Source organism: Amblyraja radiata, chromosome 26 (genome assembly GCF_010909765.2).
Source record: "Amblyraja radiata isolate CabotCenter1 chromosome 26, sAmbRad1.1.pri, whole genome shotgun sequence".
Taxonomy (NCBI): Eukaryota; Metazoa; Chordata; class Chondrichthyes; order Rajiformes; family Rajidae; genus Amblyraja; species Amblyraja radiata.
This window is the reverse complement of record NC_045981.1, coordinates 4,974,823-4,999,953: the sequence shown is the minus strand read 5'-3', so window position 1 is coordinate 4,999,953 and position 25,131 is coordinate 4,974,823. Positions and strand designations below refer to the sequence as shown.

The 25,131-nt window shown below is 43.2% G+C and overlaps 1 protein-coding gene across 2 annotated transcripts in view; it reads left to right on the top strand.

The window, feature by feature from the left end:
* dnah9 (dynein axonemal heavy chain 9) overlaps positions 1-25,131 on the top strand; it is a 325,024-nt gene that overhangs the window by 221,414 nt on the left and 78,479 nt on the right. For both annotated transcript variants that reach the window (XM_033044073.1, XM_033044072.1), the window contains exons 55-59: positions 1,435-1,639; positions 10,847-11,011; positions 13,310-13,450; positions 15,386-15,556; positions 22,753-22,875. In XM_033044073.1, the coding sequence (XP_032899964.1) occupies positions 1,435-1,639; positions 10,847-11,011; positions 13,310-13,450; positions 15,386-15,556; positions 22,753-22,875 (805 nt within the window). The remainder of the gene's footprint in view (positions 1-1,434; positions 1,640-10,846; positions 11,012-13,309; positions 13,451-15,385; positions 15,557-22,752; positions 22,876-25,131) is intronic.

Below are 25,131 nucleotides of genomic sequence, written 5' to 3'. Positions count from 1 at the left end.
AAGAAGAACATATTTTTCATTCTTAATCATCTTTGGTGATTAGTGTAGAACATTTCAACTCTCAATCCCTGGAGCATTTTCTTTCAGAATCCATCAAAATCTATTTCAAGATTGCTAGCACAGAAGTGGGATAAATTTAGCTCCCCATCTTAACATTAAAACTACTTGAGCTCTGAACCTTTGTGCTAAACATTGACATAATAGATATCAAAATCCTTTGTTCCCCTGAATGGAACAATAGTGTAAAATCCTGAACTAAACTGTTTTTGAACTGGTTTCGATATGAAACTCACAAAGGTGAAATGGGTAACTTTATCAGCATATCCTTGCAAGGATATGGAGCAGAGATGGCAAGATTAGTTAACAAAGAATATTGAAAGTTTGATCTGGGAAGCAAATGATTCCTTTGAAATTCATATGAGCTATAGGAGAAAAGAGGAAATAAATTACAGGGGCAAAAAAGGGCCACAAAGGACCTTGGCAAAGAGGATTAAGGAGAATCCTTGAACCTTTTGAGTTTATTTAAAGTAGGAGAGTAGTTAAGGAAAGAATAGTTGCCCTCGTGATCCAAAATGATAAGCTATATGTAGAGCAAGATCCCAAATTAATGCTTCTGATCAGTATTCACCAGGGAGCAGGACAAGGAGGAAGGAGGAAATGTTAGGGAACATTGGAGCAAAACATGGTGAAGAAATCCACAGTCTGATGTGATCTATCCCAGGATACTAAGGTAGCAAGGGATGAGATTTCTGGGACAATGAATTATAGTTATACAGTGTGGAAACAGGTCCTACAGCCCGACTTGCCCACACTGACCAACATGTCCCATCTACATAAGTCGCACTTGCTTGCATTAGGCCTATATCCCTCTAAACCTGTCCTATCCATGTACCTGTCTAATGGCTTCTTAAACGTTGCATATGACTGAGATTTCTGGATCATCCTCAGCCACGCATGTGGTACCAGAAGACTGGAGGATTGTTAATACTGTTCACAGGAGGGAAAAGCCTGGAAAGTACAAGTCGGTGGGACTTACATCGGGGGGTGGAGAGGTTGTTGGAGAAGATTCTGAGGGACAGTATTATTTTTACTTGGAAAGGCCAGGGTTAATTAGAAGCAGTCAGCATGGTTTTGTGCAGGTGTGATTATGTCATAACCTGAATTTTTTTTTTGAGGAGTCAAAAAGAAAATTGATGGTTTTGTGAACACTGCTTAAATGGACTTCAGCGAGACTTTTGACAAGGTCCGTGTGGTTTGCTGAGAAAAGGTAAAAGTGATCTGAAGCATGTTGGCAACTGGATCCATAACTGGCTTGGTGATTGGGGACAGGATAGGGTAGTGGTGGATGGATTTTCTGGCTGGCATCTTCACATTCAATGATACTGATGTTACTGATGTTGTGCTTGAACTAATGGTCTACCTTTTCCAACCTAGGTGTATCAAAATTGGAGACAAGGAATGTGAATACAATTCCAACTTCCGTCTTATTCTACACACAAAGCTGGCGAACCCCCATTATCAGCCTGAAATGCAGGCACAGTGTACCCTCATCAACTTCACAGTAACGAGAGATGGCTTAGAGGATCAACTTTTGGCTGCTGTAGTCAGTATGGAAAGACCAGACTTGGAAGAGTTGAAGGTAAAGTAATCTAACCATGCTCTTCCAAAACTCTGTTCGTGGCAGTAAGAATAAAGAAAGCTGGAAGTGCTCAGCAAGTCAGGCAGCATTGTTGGAAAGTGAAACATAACCAACATATCACTTTTATAAACAGAAATCAGTGAGAAATCAAATGTGTTTTACATTACAAAGTAGCTGAAGGGAACAAAAAAGATGTCTTCAGACAATCAGTCTGAAGAAGGGATCTGTTCAGAAGAAGGGATCTGTTCAGAATGATGATGTGTAGGAGTTGTTGGTTTACACTGAAGATAGACACAAAATGCTGGAGTAACTCAACGGGACTCAGCGAGTAACTCAGAAGGGTCTGAAGAAGTTGTCTCAACCCGAAACATCACCCATTCCTTCTATGCAGAGATGCTGCCTGACCCGCTGAGTTACTCCAGCATTTTGTGTCTATGATCAGAAACATCGCTCGTCAATTTCCTCCTCAGAAGTTGACTGGCCAGTTGAGTTCCAACCAACACTTTGTGTTATGCTCAAGATTCTGGTATCTGCAATCTCTTGTGTTTACAAATGAATGTCTTTGATGGATGGACACCAATGACTGAATCACACAAGTGGTAGTGGCTGAGAGAGGGTGGTGAAGATGTGTTGATTATTACTGATCTGTCCTGAGGAGACATATGGAAGGATGTGAATGAAAGAGAAGGAAAGAAAGAAAAAAGGAAATAAAGGGAGGAAAATGCAGGAACTATGGGATGCAAAGCACCTTCGATGCAGGTGTTGGAAATTGGAAACCTCAACAGTATATGCTGGAAATACACAGCAAGTCAGGGAGCATCTTTGGAGAGAATAACAATTACAGGTCAATGACCTTTTATAAGTAATTTACCAGCACTGAACCTTCCCTAAGGCTTGGCCAACAACACTTGTTATATTCAGTCTCTTTCATTCTCAACCATACCACAGACATTCCCACTGTTCGACCTTACCTTTCTCTTCAGCTTAAAACAGATTTAATTTATAACTTTGCCAATGTTCTGATGATCTCCAATTAGTTCCCACCTCTTGCAGGCAAATTATTTTTTATCATTCCCACGATATATCTATTCCTGATGTCTGGGACTGGCAATAACAATTTAATTGGTTTTTCGCAATGAGGAATGTCAAAGTTGGCTACTTTCCTCTCAGCCTATTCGCACAAAACAGTGGCTGTTCTGTCGTGACAGATTAAAATGTCATTGCTTTATTGATGCATGGGCTCAAATTATGATGTGGTTTCAGATGTAGGCATGAGAAGTAAAGAGACACTTGTTGGTTGTGCAATGGAGTACAGGGTTGGATTTTCCTGGGAGGCACCCCACTCACCACCCCATTGCCCTTTTCCCTATCTACCTCCAAAAGGCTGACCTCACTGACCCAGCAGCAATACTCAGAGCAATCATTTCAGACTGATCTCATAAGTTCATAAGTGATAGGAGCAGAATTATGCTATTTGGATCATCAAGTCTACTCCACCATTCAATCATGGCTGATCTATCTTTCCCTCTTAACCCCATTCTCCTGCCTTCTCCCCATAACCCCTGACATTCATACAAATCAAGAATCTATCCATCTCTGCCTTAAACATATCCATTGACTTGGCCTCCACGGCCTTCTGTTACAATGAATCCAACATCTCCATCCAGGAAACTTCCCTGGAAGTCTTTAATAGGTAAAAACAAGCCCAAATCCCAACCTTTACCACCTGTGAAAGCTATTAATGTTTTTTCAATGTACTTAAACATCTTTGATTTGAAGATAGACACAAAATGCTGGAGTAACTCAGCGGATCAGGCAGCATCTCTTTCTGTCCTGAGCCTTCTCCATTGTCAATGTGCAGAACTTCTGTTGAAGAGAGGAGGAGAACTTCTTCAAACTCTGCATTACCTTGAGGAGATTTCGCAGTGGAGCAGACCTGATGTGCAGGAAGGAACTGCAGATACTAGTTTACACCGAAGATAGACACAAAATGCTGGAATACTCAGCGGGTCAGGCAGCAACTCTTTCTGTCCTAGGCCTCCTCCCCTGTCAGAGTCCCCCAATGACAGTGGAAGAGGTCCTTTGATTTGAAGAAGCATTTCCTGAACAAGGGGTCACAGTTCCAGAACAAGGGGTCACAGTTTAAGGATAAGGGGGAAATATTTTAGGACCGAGATGAGGAAAACATTTTTCACACAGAGAGTGGTGAATCTCTGGAATTCTCTGCCACAGAAGGTAGTTGAGGCCAGTTCATTGGCTATATTTAAGAGGTAGTTAGATGTGGCCCTTGTGGCTAAAGGGATTAGGGGGTATGGAGAGAAAGCAGGTACAGGATACTGAGTTGGATGATCAGCCATGATCATATTGAATGGCGGTGCAGGCTCGAAGGGCCGAATGGCCTACTCCTGCACCTATTTTCTATGTTTCTAAAATTGGAAATAAAAAACATATAAATATTATTTTTTTAAAGAAAGTGAACTCAACTGAAACATGTATTTAAGATCATTACATTAAAAAAAGTAATTAAAAAAAATAAAGATTTGCCTGATTCCAGCTGTGTCTTCCTCACAGCCAAACAATACTTATTGAACTAAATATGCTCATGGATCCTGTGCACTGATTCCCTTGTGTAAGCATTAAGGGGTCTGATCAAGCTTCTGCCATGTCGTGGTACTCCATGCAGAGTAGAATGATGGAGCACAGCCAGGCAATAGTAATTGGGTTCACCAGTAAGTTCCAGACCACTGCATCTGAACAAATGTCGCACGATTTGTCAGCTCTGAAGCAGAAGAATGCTGTGACAGACTGAACTGCCAGCAGGACTGATCAAATGTAAAACACAAAGCGCTGGGGTAACTTCGTGCATAAGGCAGCTTCTCTGGAGATGCATGGATAGGTGACATTTTGGATCAGGACCCTTCTTCAGATTGATCGTAGTAGGAGGAGAAAGCCGGAAACATAGAAACATAGAAAATATAGAAAATAGGTGCAGGAGTAGGCCCTTCAAGCCTGCACCGCCTTATCAATATGATCATGGCTGATCATCCAACTCAGTATCCCGTACCTGCCTTCTCTCCATCCCTTTAGCCACAAGGGCCACATCTAACTCCCTCTTAAATATAGCCAATGAACTGGCCTCAACTACCTTCTGTGGCAGAGAGTTCCAGAGATTCACCACTCTCTGTGTGAAAAATGTTTTTCTCATCTTGGTCCTAAAGGGTTTCCCCTCTATCCTTAAGCTGTGACCCCTTGCCCTGGACTTCCCCAACATCGGGAACAATCTTCCTGCATCTAGCCTGTCCAACCCCTTAAGAATTTTGTAGGTTTCTATAAGATCCCCCCTCCATCTTCTAAGCGGTGGAGATTGGACAAAGCCTGAGAAGTGATAGGTGGATACAAGTGAGTTAGACACAAAATGATGGAGTAACTCAGCAGGGCAGGCAGCATCTCTGGAGAGAAGGAATGGGTGATGTTTCGGGTCAGAAGAAGGGTCTTGCCCCGAAAAATCACCTATTCCTTCTCTCCAGAGATGTAGCCTGAACTGCTGAGTTACTCCGGCTTTTTGTGCCTATCTTCCATTTAAACAAGCATCTGCAGTTCCTTCCTATCCTTTAAGCGTGGGCAGTTTTGTTTCAGTTCATAATAGGTTTCTACCCGAGCAATAATGATGCTGATAATTTTTGCATTAAATTGTCAATACTACCAAGAAATTCTATTTGAAATGTTAAGTGGAAAATATCTCACAAGAGCGGAATGAGAAGTTCTTCAGAAGCTAGAAGGTGCACAACATCCAAATGTGGGAATCCTTGGGCTAAGGTGATCCAGGAACACATTTTAGAGCAGTCTTTGTCAACAAATCTGTCACTGACAGTGGCACAATAGATTAAGCTACCAATACAGGCTAATCTAGTCCAGAATCTCCACGTTGGTGATAAAACTGTTCCTCAATGTGTGAAGGTAGAAAGGAATGCTTAATAATGGAATAATTGTGTTGTACTCGACACTTTAAAAATATATTACTTCACATTTCTTTTGCAATTATAATAATGCATTTTATCATGACTTGTGGATATTCCTGGATATTTTACTCATCTGAACATTATCACATTTTTCCTATCAATATCAACTCTTCATGGGAGATGATATCCAGGGAGAAAATGGATTTGATAATAAGCCAAGAATGTACTTTAGTTAATGCAGTCCATGCTGGAATCGGAGGGGTAAGATAGTTAGGATGCATTTAACATATCAGTAGGATTGGATATGGTCTCTGGCAATGTTTCATCTATGTGACAGGCATTTATCTCTGTGTAATATCATTCTATTTAAAAAAGAATACATTTAAGACTGATTTGAAATTAATTTATTCTCTCTAATGAACACGGCAAACTTCAGGTAGAGTCATCTTGCACATTTCTTGAATACAGTGTTTGGATTGCGTGGGATAAATATGTTTTTTTAATTCAAATCCAATTCAATTAAAACATTCTTCTAATAGGATTCCATTGAGCATAATATTTCATCTATTTACATATCCCTCTATTTTTGAATTGCAGCAAATGCCAGTTTCTCAATTTATTCACCAGCCATTAGAATATGACACATTGGCAGAAACATGAATACATTTTCCTTATAGTCCTAATGACTAGCAGTTATTACAAATGCGTAGCTTGTATTTGGACTGATATGTATAAATGAATTCAGTAGCATTAACATGCAACTCTGAAGCTCCTCATTTATTTTGGCAGCAAACCTCTGGAACTTGTGGCTGATTTTCCAACAAGCCGCACACGTAGATCTAACAACCTTTAACAAGAATATCCTCTTTTCGATATTTGCTGCATTAAGGCAAGTTAAGCAGGCCCCTGTACCCAGCGGCTATGATGTTCAGATATAAGATGGCTCATCAACCCATTAGATTATGGTCTTTTCAAAGGCTGCAATGTAGGAACAAGAAGGCAAACAATTCAAAATATTCATTGAAGAATTATTGTGCGTGTGCGTGCACATATGTAGACAAACACATTGACAGACACGCACACAGACAGACGCACACACATACACATGCAGACAAGACATTTGTTAGAAGATATTAATACAAAAATAACCATTAATCTTGTAAGAAAATGTGGGGCTGTACACATACTTTATTGCGGGGCAGATTTATAATTAGCTTAAGTCCGTATCTGCTCGTGATTTCACTTGATTCTGCTGGAGAAGGTTGCAACTTGCTGCAGTGGACGTAATTCCACTGAATCACTATTAACCAATTTGAACCTTCCTTATATACTACACTTTTGTTGATACACTGCGGTTGTTGTCAGTTTCATCATGTTTTCACTTTGTAGTGATTATGAGCAAATTCTCCATAATCCAGGCCTGTGTGATAGTAAACCCATTACAATGCAGCCAGCCCTCGGGGTTATGTACATGAAGGGTGGGGAATATTACAATGGCCAGGGATGGGGTTGGTAACCCTGGTTTAGAAACATAAAAACATAGAAAATAAGTGCAGGAGTAGGCCATTTGGCCCTTCGAGCCAGCACCGCCATTCAATATGATCCTGCTTTTTCCCTATATCCCTTGATTCCGTTAGCAACCTCAAAATAAAATCCATCACTGGTTATTCCATTTCCCAAATTAGTAAGACTTTTGCGCCTGTGTCCGTAGCTGAGAGTGATCTTTGTTTTATGTATTGAATTGAATTGAATTCCTTTTATTTGTCATCCAGACCGAAGTCTGAACGAAATTTAAGCAGTCATACATATAATACAATACAATAAAAAACAACAATAAACACATATTAACATCCACCACAGTGAGTCCACCCAACATCTCCTCACTGTGATGGAGGCAAAAGTCTTAGGGCTGCAGTCTCTTCCCTCCTCTTCTCCTTCTGCGCTGAGGCGATACCCCCCGGGCGATGTTAAAACCTGTCCTCGCGGCTCAAACACCGCGGCCCGGGGTAGTCGAAGCTGCCGCTCACCAGACCTGCTGACGCAGCCGCTGGCCCGCGGCCGAACCCCCGGTCTCAGGCCACCGCCACCAGAACTGCCGTCCCAGCCCCCGGAGCATCGTTCCAGCCCCGAGCCGGATCGCCCTCACGTGAGTACTGCCACCGTCTCAGCCTCGCGCCAGGCCGCCGCTCCTCCCTCGTGCCAGGCCGCCCCGACCGGGCACCGCTCCTCCCTCAGGCTGGGCCGCCCCGACCGGGCACCGCTTCTCCCTCAGGCTGGGCCGCCCCGACCGGGCGCCGCTCCTCCCTCAGGCTGGGAACGCCGTACCTCCCCGAGCTCGGCTACTCCGACGGGAGCACCGTTCCTTCCTCGGGCCGGCCGTCACAGCCCCTCACGAAAGCCCTGTTCCAGCCCCGAGCCGGGCCGACCTCACGGGAGCGAGCTCAGTGCGAGTCCTGGCAGGCTCTGCCTCCTGAGCCTCGAGGTCGCCAGCTCCGCCATTAGGCCTCAGAGCAGACGGAGGCAGAGAAGGGGAATACGACTTGATGGAGGAAAACTGATGTGAGGCAAAATACTTGTTCTGAAGGCACTCAATGCCTTCTCTCCTTCCTCTCCTAAATCTGCAAACATTTCATTTTCAATTACAAACTTTCCCCCCTTCCTTAATTTTCACGAAGACCACCTCTGCTACACATTTATATTTGGCGAAGATTCACACATGATCTGAGTTGGGATTCTGGAACATTTGGGAACATTCCAGACATCTAGCCTGTTCAATCCCTTAAGAATTTGATATGTTTCTCTAAAGGGCCTGTCCCACGTGGGCGTCATTTGCGAGTCATTTACACGACATCATTTACGTGTCACAACGCACGACACGTGCAAGATCTGCATTACGCGCGCATGGTGCGTGGTGACGTAGGCATGGACGCGCACGGCGCCCCCGGTTTTTGGGATTCACGAAAACGTTTCGCGCCACCTGCGTGACACGCAAATGACTCCCAAGTGGGACAGGCCTTTAAGATATCCTCTCATCCTTCTAAATTACAGTGAATGCACAGTCGACCCATTCTTTCATCATATGTCAGTCCCGCCATCCCTGGAATTAACCTGGTGAACCTACGCTACATTTCCTCAATAGCAAGAATGAGACCAAAACTGCAGACAATACTCCAGGTGTGGTCTCACCAGGGCCCTGTACAACTGCAGTAGGTTCTCCTTGCTCCTATACCCAAAATCCAAACCAGAAAAGTAACTGAGGCAGGCACTTGCTGGGTTTGGGGTTGTGTGATTATGCCTATCATAGGACATATTGTGGGATAATGTCCATATTCTCTTCAGGAAAGGATGGATCATCAATTCTGTAAGATATGAGGTTACAAATGGTCTCGATCAGCTCCAAACTGTTGCCAGAGAATAGATCGCAAAGAAACAGAATTTGTAGTAGAGTTTGCAGGCATTATCATTTGTTATCAAATATTTAATCAGGGGAAATTTCTGTTCATCTATTAAATCTCTTATCCTTGAAATGCAAAACAAAATTGACACCTCAGTGCACTTCCTGTGCGTGCAAAGGAAACTGATAAGTTACTGATGGTTTTATTGAGGAGCACCTCATAGTCGAGGGGAGAAAGGATCCAAGTTAGATTTTGGGTAAGCTCCAGGGATGAAAAATATTGAAGGTTTCTCCAAATACATCAGGATGGATAAGAATGATACCAGGAAGAGAAAACCTACCCATAGGTGGTGGCAAAGGATGTTGCCCAAGGAGATAAACTATTAGTAACTAAGGTGAGACCAGCAATTTGGAGGGAATAGAGTTGAGCAGCAAATGGGTCTCCTGGCTGGTAGGTGCTTTAAGAAGCTACATTAATTTTCAGCGATGTGTTGGTTTACGATGTGGAGTTCTGGTCTGTGTACAAAAAGGAAAATGATAATCAGTGTTTCATATCACTTACTTCCATATTTGGGAAAGCCGGCTATTAATTGTTGGGCCATTATATTGAGACTCAATACATACATCCAGCAATACCTCCGCTCCCTATTCTGGTAAGAGTCCAGAAGGAGAAATAATTAGAAAATATCCCGGGTATCATATACTGTAAATGCTTTTACTTAAGGGTGTGTTCGTGTGATTAGATTGCATCTCAAATCATTTTACAGGGATTTCAATAATGAGTTGCAGAAATACAGAAACAGGAATCTCCAAAATTAGCATCATGCTTCTTTTAATTAAGAGTGTCAGAAAGACAGCATTTTTTTTTCCAGATACAATTAGATATAAAAGCAGAAAGATAATGTCAAGTTTTGGCCTATGGTGTGGAGTTATGATCTCTCTACAAAGAGGACATTGAAACAAAGCAGAAAAGATGTCACATTATGTAATTAAAATTGAGAGATTAAACAGATTGGGACTCCTTTTACCAGGGAAAGGAAGACTGAGAAGCCCCAATAACAGCCTTTAACATTTAGAACCAGCACATCAGAGAAACTGAATAAGCCTTTTCCCCCCTGTGTATTATTCCTGAACAAAGGGCCATAAATGTAAGATAATCAGTAATGGATCAAATAAAAACATCTGAAATGAACTTCTTTGCACAAGAATGAGGTCAATGTGCTGCACATGGATTGATTGAAGCAGATATTATTCATGCATTTAAGAATAAGCTTGGTACATGCGAGTAAAGGTAGTGGAGGGTATTACAGATGTAATGTATGAAAATGCAATTAGAGTGGGAGCATGTGGAGAATACATCCCAATATAGATCATTTGGAACAAATTGTTCATGTCTATGTTGTAGACTTTGTATAGGACTCCCCTTCTCTCTTAACCCTAAGAGGCAACAATTCAAATCTACAGTTGTGGAATATCATTTGTGGCTCATCCAATATTTTAAATATTGGAACAGGTGTAAAGTGATGATGTCATTTGTCCCCAAAGTGTTGTTCCACTCCAATGAGGATATGAATAATATATTATTAACCCCATTCTAATTAGCAAATTTATAAACACTCTGCACTCTATAATTGCAGTGTTCTTCTAATTAGGTCACTGGAGTGATGTTAGAATGAAAGTATTAACCATGCATTGTGTTGTACAGACAGGAACCTCATTTTTGCAGTCATTTGTAATTTTAATTGGCTGGGGCTTTCATAAAAGATTTGCTCCCCTGCAACTTTTGCTCTTGTGGTGCATTTGATCGTCTTAAAATATGACTGAGATCCCTGTGGTATTCTTCTCTCTCTGTAGTCCAACCTAACAAAGCAGCAGAATGGCTTCAAAATCACCTTGAAGACCTTGGAGGACAACCTACTTTCCCGCCTCTCCTCCGCTTCTGGAAACTTCCTCGGAGACACGGCCCTGGTAGAAAATCTGGAGACGACTAAAAGGACTGCTGCTGAGATTGAAGAGAAAGTGAGGCCAAATCTAGCTACAAAGTGAATGTTATTTGAATAGCCATGCATTCAGACCTATATGTGTGATTCGTGATGAATAAGGGAATGTATTAAACGTCAGTTTGTTTGTATAAAAAGTTGTTGAATACGATGTAATAAAAAAAATAACTGCAATTGCTAGTTTACAAAAAAAGACACAGAATATTGGGCCAGGCAGCATTTCTGGAGAACATGGGTGAATACTATAGCCAGTCTGGAAGGAATTAAACAGGTTATTTACCTTCACTTCTGCCAAAGCCTATTACAAAATCCCTCAGAGCTCAGTTTAGCAAAGAGCCTATTGATGAGGAGTAAAACAAGAAGTGCTGGAAGAACAGAGAGGGTCAGGCAGCATCTGTGGAGGGAATCGACAGGTGACAATTTGGGTCAGGACACCTCTTCAGACTGATTGCGGTGGGGGCGGGGGGGGGGGGGGGTTGCGTCAATGTAACATGACCCATCAACAAGGGAATGCCATATAAATGTGCGAAGAATTCAAATGTAGAATATCTGCAACAAAGATGGAGTAATTGAATGACATGAAGTTGGGAATATGACAGTTTGGTAAATGTTCCTCAATTTATATTTGGAAAGAATTCCAGAGATAAAGGTTGGAAATTAATAGATGCATATTTCTGTGTGGGAGTGCAGGTTTCAGAAGTATATATCTAGTAAAGCAGGATTGTGGATGGAGCATGACCAATGTTACTAACATACAATGTACAATATAGTTAATTAGTTCATCTGCTTTGTTTAAGGCTTATGAAAATAATATTTTGAAGTGCCGGAGAATAAGTGTTTTTCTCTGCTGCTTTCTTTAAGCATGCTGATTATTTCCAGATGAGAATACATGCCAGCCACAATTTATCATTTGTAAGAGTGATTTAATGCAGGTCTTAAAGAAAGGAGCCTTTGAGCAAGATAAGATTTTGTTATTTTCACCCCATAAATTTGACCAAAATGTTTAGGAAGGAACTGCAGATGCTGGTTTACTCCTAAAATAGACTAAATGTTGGAGTAACTCAGCAGATCAGACAACATCTCTGGAGAGGAGGAATGGGTGATGTTTCAGGGTTAAGGCCCCTCTTCAGACTTAGGGTTCCTCAGTCTGAAGAAAGGTCTCGACCCGAAGCGTCACCCATTCTTTCTCTCCAGAGATGCTGCCTTCTACCAAAATGTTGTTTGACTGATTGGCATTGGCAGTGGGAGAAAATGTTCACATCAAGACCTGCTTCCAGCGAGGCAACTTATAGGAGCTTCCATTAGGAGTGCAGTGTGAAACCATGCACAGTGGGTCGGGTGAGGAATCAAGGTATCAAGGTATTTTATTGGTCACATTCACATACACCGAGGTGTAATGAAGTAAAATGCTTTTTGCCATTTTGCAGCACACAAAAAAAGAATACAGACATAACACCAATGAGAGTCTTAAACACAAAGAACATCCCCCCACAATGGCTCCCACCATGAAGGAAGGCACAAAGTCCAGTCCCCAACCCCAGTTCACCCATAGTCGGGCCTATTGAGGCCTCCACAGTTGCCTCTACGGAGGCCCGATGTTCCTGGCCGTTCTCGCCGGGTGGTGGTGCTCCGGCGTCGGGAGAGTCCTCACAGTGGCATGGGAACCCTAGGTGGTAATCAGGTCCACAAGCCTCCAGAATTCATGCAGAGAATTTAAATGTAGTGTGTTTGTGAGTGTTTGTGTCTTTGGTGCACACGTGTGCATGCGTGTTTGTATTGGAAATTTGCACTCATTTAGGAGTGAGGCACTGAGGATACTGGGTTGCCTCTCCAAAACCCGCACAACCAAATTGCTGCACTCCTCCCAGACGGTCACAGTGTTTGTATTTTCTATTATGTACAAGAAATTAAATGAAATTATCTAGATCAGCTGCAAGATATAATTTAGAAGCTCTGATGTGTTAAGTCAGAACACCTCAGGATTGATATGAGACTGAATCTGAGCTCTGTGTGTGTGTGTTGGGATTTGGATGCGGTGCAGGGCTGTGCTGCTTTGGGATTTTACCTCGATTTCAAAGAGCTCACGCATTGCTCTTCCATATAGCCATCTGTGAACATTACAGCGTCCAAAGGGAAACAGCTTTTGCCAACTGCTTCTGCATGGCATCATAAAATCAGGAGGTTTTGTTGAGCCGAGCCTTTGCACCGGAAATTGGTAGCAAGGGTGATCCCCAAATGACTCTTTACAGATTCCATGTGTTTGTTTTGTTAATTAAAACCATGTTGTTACCAATTAATCATCTTCTTTCTCACGCAGGTAAAAGAGGCCAAGGTAACAGAGCTGAAGATCAATGAGGCACGGGAGCATTACCGGCTAGCTGCTGGCCGAGCCTCAGTCTTATACTTCATCATGAATGACCTGAATAAAATCCACCCCATGTACCAGTTCTCCTTGAAGGTATGTATGTACAAGCTCAACGCATCTTTCCCTTGCCCCCTGCTGTTCCATTCAGCTGATGAACTACCTCAGTAAACTATCCTGATTTTTTTAAAGGTGTCCCCCCCCTCTCCCCCTCCCCATTATCTCAAAATCCTTTCATAAAATTATATTGAAAATATGTGCTCATAAGTTGAAATATGGAAATAGGAAATAATAATAATATTATAATAATAATAATAAACTTTATTTATAAAGCGCTTTAAACAACCGCAGTTGCCACAAAGTGCTGTACATGAGAACTCATGGACAAAAAGTTATTACAAACCATTAAAAACCGTAAAACGAAGGACTAAAAACAGTAACAATTAAAAGACATTAAAAGCACTAAGAACAGGAGCAATGTCTCAGCCAGTGTCGAAAGCCAGAGAATAAAAATGAGTTTTTAGGGAGGATTTAAAGATGGACAGTGAGGGGGCCTGTCTGATGTGCAACGGCAAGGTGTTCCAGAGTGCCGGAGCAGCAACAGAAAAGGCTCTATCCCCTCTGAGCTTCCGCTTAGACCTTGGTACCTCAAGGAGCAGCTGATCAGCTGACCTGAGGCACCGGGCAGGAGCATATAGGTGGAGCAGCTCAGAGAGGTAAGGCGGGGCGAGCCCATTCAACGATTTGAAAACAAATAAAAGAATTTTAAAATGAACTCGAAAGTGCACTGGGAGCCAGTGAAGGGAGGCCAACATTGGCGTAATGTGCTCCCTCTTTCGAGTTCCGGTCAAAAGGCGAGCGGCAGCATTTTGAACCAGCTGGTGACGAGCCAATGAAGCTCGTGCGACTCCAGAGTAGAGTGCGTTACAGTAATCCAGCCTAGATGTAATAAAGGCATGGATTACTGTTTCAAAATGCTGCCGCTCGAGGATGGGCTTCACCTTTGCCAGCTTCCTTAGGTGAAAGAAGCTGGACTTAACCATCGCGCCTATTTGTTTATCTAGTTTAAAATCACCGTCCATCCTAAAACCCAGGTTTAAAACTGTTGGCTTTACGGACAATGCCAGTGGACCCAAGTCAACAAAGGGAGGTTCACGGCAGCCATTGGGGCCAAACAAAATCACCTCTGTCTTTTTTTCATTAAGTCCCAGAAAGTTTAAGGCCATCCAGGACTTAATGTCCTCAAGACAAGACAGAAGTGATTTTAGAGAATAGTCGTCTTCTTTCCTGAGTGGCATATATAACTGGCTATCATCTGCGTAAAAGTGAAAGGAGATGCCATGCCTTCTTAAAATTGAGCCCAGAGGAAGTAGGTATAGAGAGAAGAGCAGGGGCTCTAAAATTGAGCCCTGTGGAACCCCATATGCCAAGGGAGTGGAGGAGGATTCAAAGCCAGCAAGGCTTACACGCATGGTTCTGTCTGCCAGATAGGACCTGAACCATCCCAGGGCACTGCCACAAATGCCCACTTGGTGCTGTAATCGGGAAATAGTTGAAATAGGTAAACCAGAACTGCAATGGGAGAGAGAATAAGTTCACTTCAGTTCAATTTAGTTTATAGTCACGTGCGCTGAGGTACAGTGAAAAGCTTGTTGCGTGCTAACTAACCAGCCAGGGGAAAGACCAGACATGATTACAATTGAGGCGTACACATTGTACAGATACATGATAGGGAAATATCACTTAGTGCAAGGTAAAACCTGTAAAGTCCGATCAAAGTAGTCTGAGGGTCCCGATGAGGTAGATAGTAGTTCAGGACTGCTCTAGATTCCAAGAAATTTGATTCCAAAAATTAATTCCAAGAAATGTCATGCTAGTCATTGAATGCTTTAAAAAATGACATTTTGATATTAAATTCAAGCAAAGAATGTAACGCGAAATATATCGTGATGTTTGATGTTTTTACAGAAAAGATGGCAGTACAATGTTCAGTAGCATAAGTTGTGAATAAGTTGTTGCCGTTTCTGTTAGGCTTTTAACGTGGTATTCCAAATGGCTGTGAAACGAGCACCTACTGATGAAGTCCTCAAGCAGAGAGTTGTCCACTTGATCGACAGCATCACATTTTCTGTGTTTCAATACACAACAAGAAGCTTGTTTGAATGTGATAAGCTCATCTACGCAGCTCAGGTCACCTTCCAGGTATGTACGAATTGTTCTGCAACTCTCATTTTAATTCTTATTCATCTTAACACTTTTCCAAACAAGGCAATCCTTGTCATAGAGTCATAGAGTGATACAGTGTAGAAACAGGCCCTTCGGCCCAACTTACCTACACCGGCCAACATGTCCCAGCTACACTGGTCACATTTGCCTGCCTGCATTTGGTCCATGTCCCTCCAAACCTGTCCTATCCATGTACCTGTCTAACTGTTTCTTAAATGTCGGGATAGTCCCGGCCTCAACTACCCCCTCTGGCAGCTTGTTCCATACACCCACCACCCTTTGTTTGAAAATAGTACACCTCAGATTCATATTAAATCTTTTCCCTTTCACTTCAAACCTATGCCTCCGGTCTTCGATTTACCCACTCTGTAAGAGACTCTGTGCATCTACTCAATCTATTCCTCTCGTGATTTGATACATCTCTATAAGATCACCCTAGTCCCAGCCTACTCAACCTCTCCCTTTAATTCACACCCTCTGGTCCTGGCAACATCCTCGTAAATCTCCTCTGTACTCTTTCCATCTTGACAACATCTTCCCACCTGCCTGCGTTTGGCCCATATCCCTCCAAACATGTCCATCCATGTACCTGTCAAACTTTCTTGAACATTGGGATAGCCCCAGCCTCAACTGCCTCCTCTGGCAGTTTGTTCCGTACACCCACCACCCTTTGTGTAATCTTGGGAAGACACAGCACTACAGATGCTGGAATCCTAAACTAAAAGGAGACATTTGCTTGAATTATCCAATGAGTTGGGCAGCATCTGCGATAAAAGAAGCAGAGTTAAAGTTTCAGCAGTAAGGTATTTCATCAGAACCCTCCTTACATACCATGTGTCCTTTAAGATGCAGTTTGGTTTTCCCAATGGCTTGCTGGATAAATGCACTGACATAAGGCCATAAGTGATAGGAGCAGAATTAGGCCATTTGGCCCATCAAGTCTACTCCGCCATTCAATCATGGCTGATCTATCTCTCCCTCTTAACCCCATTCTCCTGCCTTCTCCCCATTACCTCTGACACCCGTACTAAACAAGAATCTATCTATCTCTGCCTTCAAAATATCAATTGACTTGGCCTCCACAGCCTTCTGTGGCAAATAATTCCACAGATTCACCATCCTCTGACTAGCCCAGAAAGTTTTTCCACTCTATGCTAAATCTTGCCCATCTCAGCCAGGCTGCAATGTGAGGACACTGTTCAGTCACATTTCTCTTGGCCCGTTGATATTCTATATTGAAAACGGAATGCAGGTAGATATCGGGGAGGCATTTATAGTACAGGTGTTACCTCTTCACACCCTGGCAACTGTTGTGGACAGAATCTACATTTGTGTCTCCTCTGTGTCCCACCATTCAGTTCTTGATTCCTCTCGCCCCAGATGGGACAAGATAGAGATTACCCCAGGCCTCACCTTTCCCTCCACCAGACTTGCACCCAACATATCGGTCTCTGACATTTCCGCCACTTTCAACGTGATCACACCGCCAGCCACTCACCCATTCCCATCACTTCCCGCTTTCTGTAGAGGCCATTCCCTTCAACTACACTTCCCATTCCCATATTGGCATTTTTGTCCTGGACTTCCTCCATTGCCTCCCCCTCCCCATGCTCCATCCCACCCCAGTGTGTACTCGTTTCTCTCACAATCTCCCACCACCCTCATCACCCTGTCATTTCCCCTCCTTCATACACTGATCTCCTTCCCCAAATGCTCCATCTCCCTTTTATCTCTGCTCTTTCCCCTCTCCCCTGTCACACCCTCTGGCTTTACATTTTACTTCCTCCTTATCTGCAATCCTTTTTTGTCTCCATTTCACCTCTAGCATTTGTCACTTACTCCACCCAACAGCCAAACACCTCCACTACCTCATCTGAACCACCAAACTGGCCAGCTTTTGTTCCTCCTCCCCTACTGCAATCAGTCTGAGAAATGGTCGCGACCTGAAACACTGTCTGTCCATCCCCTTCCCAGATGCTCTCTGCCCATTGAGATCCTCCAGCACTTTGTGTTTTGCTGAATGTGTCATTACTTTTGTACAGGGTGCTGGTGAGACCACAATTGAAACAGTATGCATTGTTGTGGCACCTTTTACCAACGGAAGCATGTAGTGGCATTGGAGACAGTTCAAAGGATGATCTCCAGGCTAATAATAATAATAATAATAATAATATATATTTTATTGTCATTGCACGTCAGTGCAACGAGATTTAGTGTGCAGCTCCACTGATGTACAAGAAAGGTAAATAAATACAATACAAAAATAAACAAGCTGAATTGATTGACGTGACCATCTGAGGGAGACTGTCCAAAGGGGGTGGGTGGGGGGGCACTCATTAGGGCCGGTTCAGAGCCGCTATAGCTCTTGGGATAAAACTGTTCCTGAGTCTGGAGGTTCGGGCGTAGAAGGCCTTGTAACGTCTGCCGGAGGGAAGTAGTTGAAACAGACCGTGGCAGGGGTGTGATGAGTCCTTATGGATGCTGAGGGCCTTCCTGAGGCACCGCGTGTGGTAGATGCCCTCCAAGGCTGGTAGCTCTGTCCCGATGATCCGCTGCGCTCTGTTGATGACGCGCTGAAGAGCTCTCCTCTCCGCCTCCGTGCAGCTGAGATACCACACTGAGATGCCATACGTTAGTATGCTCTCTGTGGTGCAGCGGTAGAACGTTGTCAGCAGCTGTTGGGGCAGACCAGTCTTTTTTAATGTCCTCAGGAAGAACAGTCGTTGCTGTGCCTTCTTGACCAGCGCGGCGGTGTTTGTGGACCATGTGAGGTCTTCTGAAATGTGAGTGCCCAGAAACTTAAAGCTGGACACTCTCTCCACACTTTCCCCGTAAATGGAGATTGGGGCATATTCTCCAGAATGGGACCTCCTGAAGTCAATAATCAGCTCCTTGGCCTTGGAGGTGTTTAGTGCCAAGTTGTTATTGGCGCACCAGTCCAATGGTGTGGTCCAATTACTGCCATGGGAGATTATGTTATCAAGAGAGACTGCAAGGTTTAAGTTCTGTTTTGCTTAAAGTTTAAAAGTATTAATGTGCCGTCCCACTTAGGCGATTTTTTTCGGCGACTGCCGACCACTGTCACAGTTGTAGCAGGTCGCCGAAAAAGCAGCAGCTGGACCCCCTCTACGACAATGTCGACAACAACCTACCACCTCGTCGATGCCAAGCTACGGCAAGCTACCGACAACCAGCGACTCAATCATCGCGACTTAGGACGTCTACCTACGACCACACCGAGGGCAACCTACGACCACACAGGCGACAACCTACGACGGTCAAAGCTAACCTACGTCCACAAGCTACGACAAGCAACGACCCTGTTGGTGAAAACTGAAGACAATTCAGTCGCCGGTACCTGTCGTCAGTTGACGTAGGTTGACGTAGGTAGTCGCCAATGAAGTTCACCAAAGCCAGCACCCGGCGACAACCAACGTCACCTGGCGACAACCTACGTCATCCTGGCGACAACCTACGACAGCACCTACGACAGGAGAAGTCAAGCTACATCAGGCCCACACTCGCCGAAAGTTTTGAACATTTCAAAATCCAACGGCGACCAGAAAAACGTTACGACTCTTTAGGCGACTTGAGGAGACGACTCACGACCGTACAGATGTCACCCCGCGATCATGTGAAAACAGCCTAGTCGCCTGTAGTCGCCGAAAAAATCGCCTAAGTGGGACGGGGTATAAGGGTGTCCTTATTCAAACGTAAAGATATGATGGGATAGGTGTTGAGGTATTTTCACTGGTGGGTGAGTCATGAACAAGGGAACATAGTTACAAAACAATGGGCCTATATTTAAAACGATGCCTTGAGAAATGTCTTCTCCAAGAGGTAGTGAATTGCTTGAAGGCAGCGGAGGCAAGATCCTTAAACAGTCCAAGTAGATATATAAATATTAACGATTTGAAAGATTGAGTCACAGAAGAGGAGTTGAGGCCAGCACAGATCACCCATGATTCAATACTAATTGAATTGCCACACTAGAAAGGGCTATTTTCACAGCTGAAATCAATCTGGGAGGGTTGGATGTGGAGAGAGGTACTTGTACCCATTAAAGTTAAATTAAGGACATGTCCAGAAGGAAAAGTGATGCTCATTTAACTGCCTCTTTAGTCAAGCGGGGAGTGCTGAAAATGTAGGAACATATTACATTGCCTGGGGCACGTCAGCATAAAAAATAGTGTTATCAAAAATGTACTGTCACTGAATTCGGTCCTTTGCTTAAAAATCTTATCCTCAGTGTACTTAATCAATCCACCACGACCGTGGTTCCTTAACACAAGTGCTCAGCCTCAATATTCTTCCTCTTCTTCCCATCAGTATGCTGTCCTATTCATGTGAATAATGTGCAAAGGCATGTCGTTAATGGATGACAACAACATTTGATTCACGGTGCTGAGTTCCCCTTTGCACTGACCCATATTCTTGCTCCCTACTCACTTCCCCGTTGTACAAGAGTCTAAATTATAGAAAACCTAAATGACTTATTTAAGCTTGACTAAAGAGTCTCCCTGAATAACATTAACTTATATTCCAGCTCTCAATCTTACCCTATTAACCTGGATTTAAATCCTACATCTTTTATAGAGAAAACTCCTCTGCCCTAATTTAGAGTGTGGATGAAATAACAGGGGAAATACGGAGCTCCTGGTCCAAATTAATCAAGTGCAGGACACAAGCATTAACCTTCAGAGTTTCAGAGAATTTATTAGTGTCTGTTCTGCCCTTCCCACTGTGAAATTTTGGTTATTCTTCCTAACAACAAATTCCAATGACATTGTGGTGTACTTGCTGTTTAGTTTTGGATATGTGCAGAAAGTAGAACATAGAATTGTACATTAGAGAAACATTCTTCACGACTGACAATGTCTATATTGGACATGATGCCAAGATAAACTACACGACCGATACCCCCCCCATTCCCAGCACACCCAATTGATTAACTCTGAAGTAACCAATGATATTTAGACGGAAAGGAATTGTCAAGTATTTATTGTCAAACATCGGTTTAAGGTGAGGGGTGGGAAAGATTTAATAGGAATCTGAGGAGTAACGTTTTCACTCAAAGGGCGGTGGGTGTCAGTTAAACCAAGGAACCGAGTGTTGACTTTAGACGAAGAAGACTGAGGATCCACAAACCTGTCTTCATCAACTGGATGGCTGTGGATAGAGTCAAAAACTACAAATTCCTGGGCGTGAATATGTCCTGGACAGATCACATTGATGCCATCATAAAGAAAGTCCATCAATGCCTTCACTTCCATAGAAGGTTGATGAGATTTGGTATGTCGACAAATACTCCCTTCTACAGGTGTGCAGTAGAGCGCAGATTAACTGGCTTGCATCACAACCTGGTTCAGCGACTTGAACGCCCGGGAACGAGGAAGATTGCAAAAAGTGGTGAACACTGCCCAGTCCATCACCGGTACTGATCTCCCCACCATCCAAGGGATCGACAAGAATCGCTGCCTCAAAAAGGCAGCCAGCACCATCAGAGACCCACACCACCCAGGCCACACACTCGTTTCATTCCTGCCATCGGGAAGAAGGTATAGCAGCCTGAAAACTGTAACGTCCAGGTTCAAGGGCAGCTTCTTCCTTACAACTATCAGGGTACTAAACACTACAACCTCCAACTTAGCTCAGAACTACAGAGACTTGGGGGCATTGATTTAGACTTAGCACAATTATTGTTTGTTTGTTTTTGATATACTGAATTTCTTTATTGTATGAAAGCAAAAGACTCTTGAATGAGGCCATGGCATTAGGCAAAAGGGTAAAAATGCAGGACCTCGCGGGTTGCATGGCAGGACTGTTGGTTTAAAAAGCAGTGCGAGAGGCCTGACAGTAAGGTGGATGAACTCAGGGCATGGATAGCGACGTCTAACCATGTCATTTGTACCCATTATAGAAATTGTTACATCAAATACAGGTATTCAATGTTGTTGTTAACTGTGCAGTGTAATCCAATGGTTTGACAAGACTGGGAATTCAGCAATGTTTATTGTCAAAATATAAAACGTGTCGGTTCCTATTGTGAGTTTGGACAGAATGGTGTTGAATTCTGAGTAAAATGGCAAAGCTGAAAATCTGAAATAATAAGGAAATAGGTCACGATGGAAGTAAATAGCAGACCAAGCTTCACCTGAAACAGGCGATGAGGAGAATGTTTCAATGAACCTGTCTTTTGCAGGTACATTGTTATAACATTGGCATCATTATCTTGGGCTTGCGGATATTATAAATCTCAGGAACACTGCTCCTTGTCACCTAATGGTTGGCCGTGCATGCCTTGTTGTCACCTTCCCCTCAGCTAACTATGAACCATTCTACATTTCCTTGATCATCGTCTGCTTTGATCTGTCGTTTTCACACCTTACCCTTCCATACCTCTAGTCTCCCTCTCCCCTGACTCTCAGTGTGAAGAAAGGTCTCGACCCGAGATGTCACCCATTCCTTCTCTCCAGAGATGCTGCCTGTTCCGCTGAGTTACTCCAGGTTTTTGTGTTTATCTTCGTTGTGAGATGAGAAGATGGGACATGAGGGTAGAATGGGTTAACATGAGAAATTCAACACCGACATAATTCAATTGTTGTTTAATTTTGATCGGCAACCAAAATAAAAGACTCGCATCTTAGGGCTGCTTGGATGTGTACTTATAAATGTCAGCCCCTGATTCTGATGGACCAATGATATTTCCATTCGCATTCCTACTTTTAAACATGACATTGTACAAGAAATAGTATTTTTAAATGGTTTGATCCACAAAATAACATAGCCTTTGAGATAATTAGAGATGTGTCCACCTTGTCTAGTTCTGGTTGGCTGCTCTTAACAATCTTATATGCATGGTGCTGTTGACTGGGTAACATATCTCTGATATCATGAAATATGAAAAGGATATGCACAAGGGAAAAGAGTACAAGTATCAGAGATTTATGAATATTAGTCATTATGGTAATATGAAGCAATAACACTATGGGAACAAGCCTACTTCATAGCTGACTGGAACTGAGATTTATCCAACTAGGTGTGAATTTACATGAACTGTTAGCTGGAGCCGTTAGTTTTGTTCACTATTGATGGTTTTTTTTTTTTGCAGTGAGATGAAATGTCATCATTAATTCATAAGCCTGGCTTTCTCTGTTTCCTCAACTTGACAGATACTTCTAACTAATAAAGAAATTAATCCGACTGAGTTTGACTTCCTGCTTCGTTATCCAGCCCATCCAGGAGTATCCACTCCCGTCGATTTTCTTTCCAACCAGTCGTGGGGTGGCATTAAGGTACAAATTTCTTACCCTTAATAAATAATTTAATGCCGTTGGCTATTTCACTGCATTTCCTAATTTTCCAAAAACTGAATCAGGTTCTGGAGAGCGATTCCCTAAAACCCAGTTGTTTGTAATCACTCCATTACAAGGTAGGTGAACCACAAGATATGCAGAGAGAATGATACATACTACCGCACGAGTATCATATTGCAGACTGCCGAGCTGGGGACAAGCAGGGTTGTTATCAGTAACTGCATTCCTTACTCGAGTCCTGGACTGGATTACATAGCACGGCAGCATGTGTATCATTCATAGTATATAAGGTTATATTGGCAGAGATTGATATGTTATGCCCCTGTCCCACTTTGGAAACCTGAACGGAAACCTCTGGAGACTTTGCGCCCCACCCAAGGTTTCCGTGCGGTTCCCGGAGGTGTTTGTCAGTCTCCCCACCTGCTTCCACTACCTGCAACCTCCGGCAACCACCTGCAACCGCCGGGAACCGCACGGAAATCTTGGGTGGGGCGCAAAGTTTCCGTTCAGGTTTCCTAAGTGGGACAGGGGCATTAATCTACACCAGTGGGGTGAGCTTTCATCTTCCCTATGTGGGGTGGAGATTATTCCAAGCCCATTGTTTGTTTTAACACCCATAAGGGGAATATGATCTACAGAGCCCTCCAGTCTCAGTTACAATCTCCTTCTGCATCCACGCACAGTATGGTGCTGTTGTTGGCAAGGCCAACGTCTATTAATCGTCCCATTCCTCCACTGTACTGACTGGCTTTCTTATCCCACATGGATGCATACTTCAGGGAAATGGTTAGGAAAGAACTGCAGATGCTGGAAAAGTCGAAAAGAATCGAAAGAATGGAAATAACATTCTTCCCGCCCCCACCCCCACCCCCACATCAGTCTGAAGAAGGGTCTCGACCCAAAACGTCTCCTATTCCTTCGCTCCATAGATGCTGCCTCACCCGCTGAGTTTCTCCAGCATTTTTGTCTACCTTCAGGGAAATGGTTGATCACATTGTTGCGCATGGAGTCACATATAGACCAGCAAGTAGATTTTCTTTCTTAAAGGGCATTAGCGAACCTAGGACTTTATTTTTGCAGCCACAAATAAAGATACCTGGAGTTTCACAGCTACAGGTACCAGTAAATAGTTCCAAATTAGGTTGTAAACTTGCTACCAGAATTCAAAATCTCATCCCTGCTTCATCAAGCGAAGCATCTAACTGCAATTCAGTTACATAACATCATGCACCATTCCTATTTCAAGATAATATTTAATATTTTGTTATTTGCTCCATCAGTCCATGTCAGATTTGCATAATTACAAAACCGTGGCCACACTAATATATGAATCCCTTATCCTGCTGAAATTATTTCGCAGTGTTGCGAGAGATTGATTAGTGATGCACAAGGACTCAGCGCATGGCTAATAAATAGATCAGGACCAGAGACTTGAGTACCTTAGATTTATCATGCTAAATTGGCCAATGCTCCATTGGGGCAGGAGCAACACAGCTGCATTTGACGTCAGCACTCTTGCACAAAGAAGGAACTAAATAACCAATGATCCACCACTTGATCATTATCTAATGAATTCCCCTGCTGCAAACGATGATGGGAGGATGTTGGTTGATCACAGAATGGCCCACTGGTGTTCTCTCATAACCGTATAGGTTGTCAACATGCACTAGTTAGGATCATGGCAGATGTCCTGTGGACTCTAAACCCCAACAGGAACGATGCCTTCACTGCACTTCTCTAACAATGTAAGTGCCATTTCATTCAAGTTTAAATATTTATGCAGGCCCTGTACAATTTACTTTTATCTCCAGCTTACATTGATCCGAAAAGTCAGTGATTGTGATGTATACTGGCGCGTGTGCTGTTGCACTGCTATCAATTGCCTGGACATGGGACTTATTTACAGCCATGCCTGTGTGTGCATTGTACATAAATGGCATTTTACTCTCTTTACCTTGAACTAGGGTTCAACTCCCAGTGGACTAACATTGGGTAATTGTCCTTTGCATTGTGATCCATGTATGATTCACCTTAGTGTACCTGATGCTAGGCCAGCATTAGATGCGCATCGAGTGACTTCATCCAGTGTACAATAGTTGTCCACAGAAACTGGTTCTTAAAGATGCACCCTATGACTTGCACTTTCCACTAATAAAAAAAGCAAAGGGTAAATCTCGTAGCAAGTTGACAGAGTTGTCTGAACAAAAGTCTTCACTGGGATGTCAATGTTTGTCC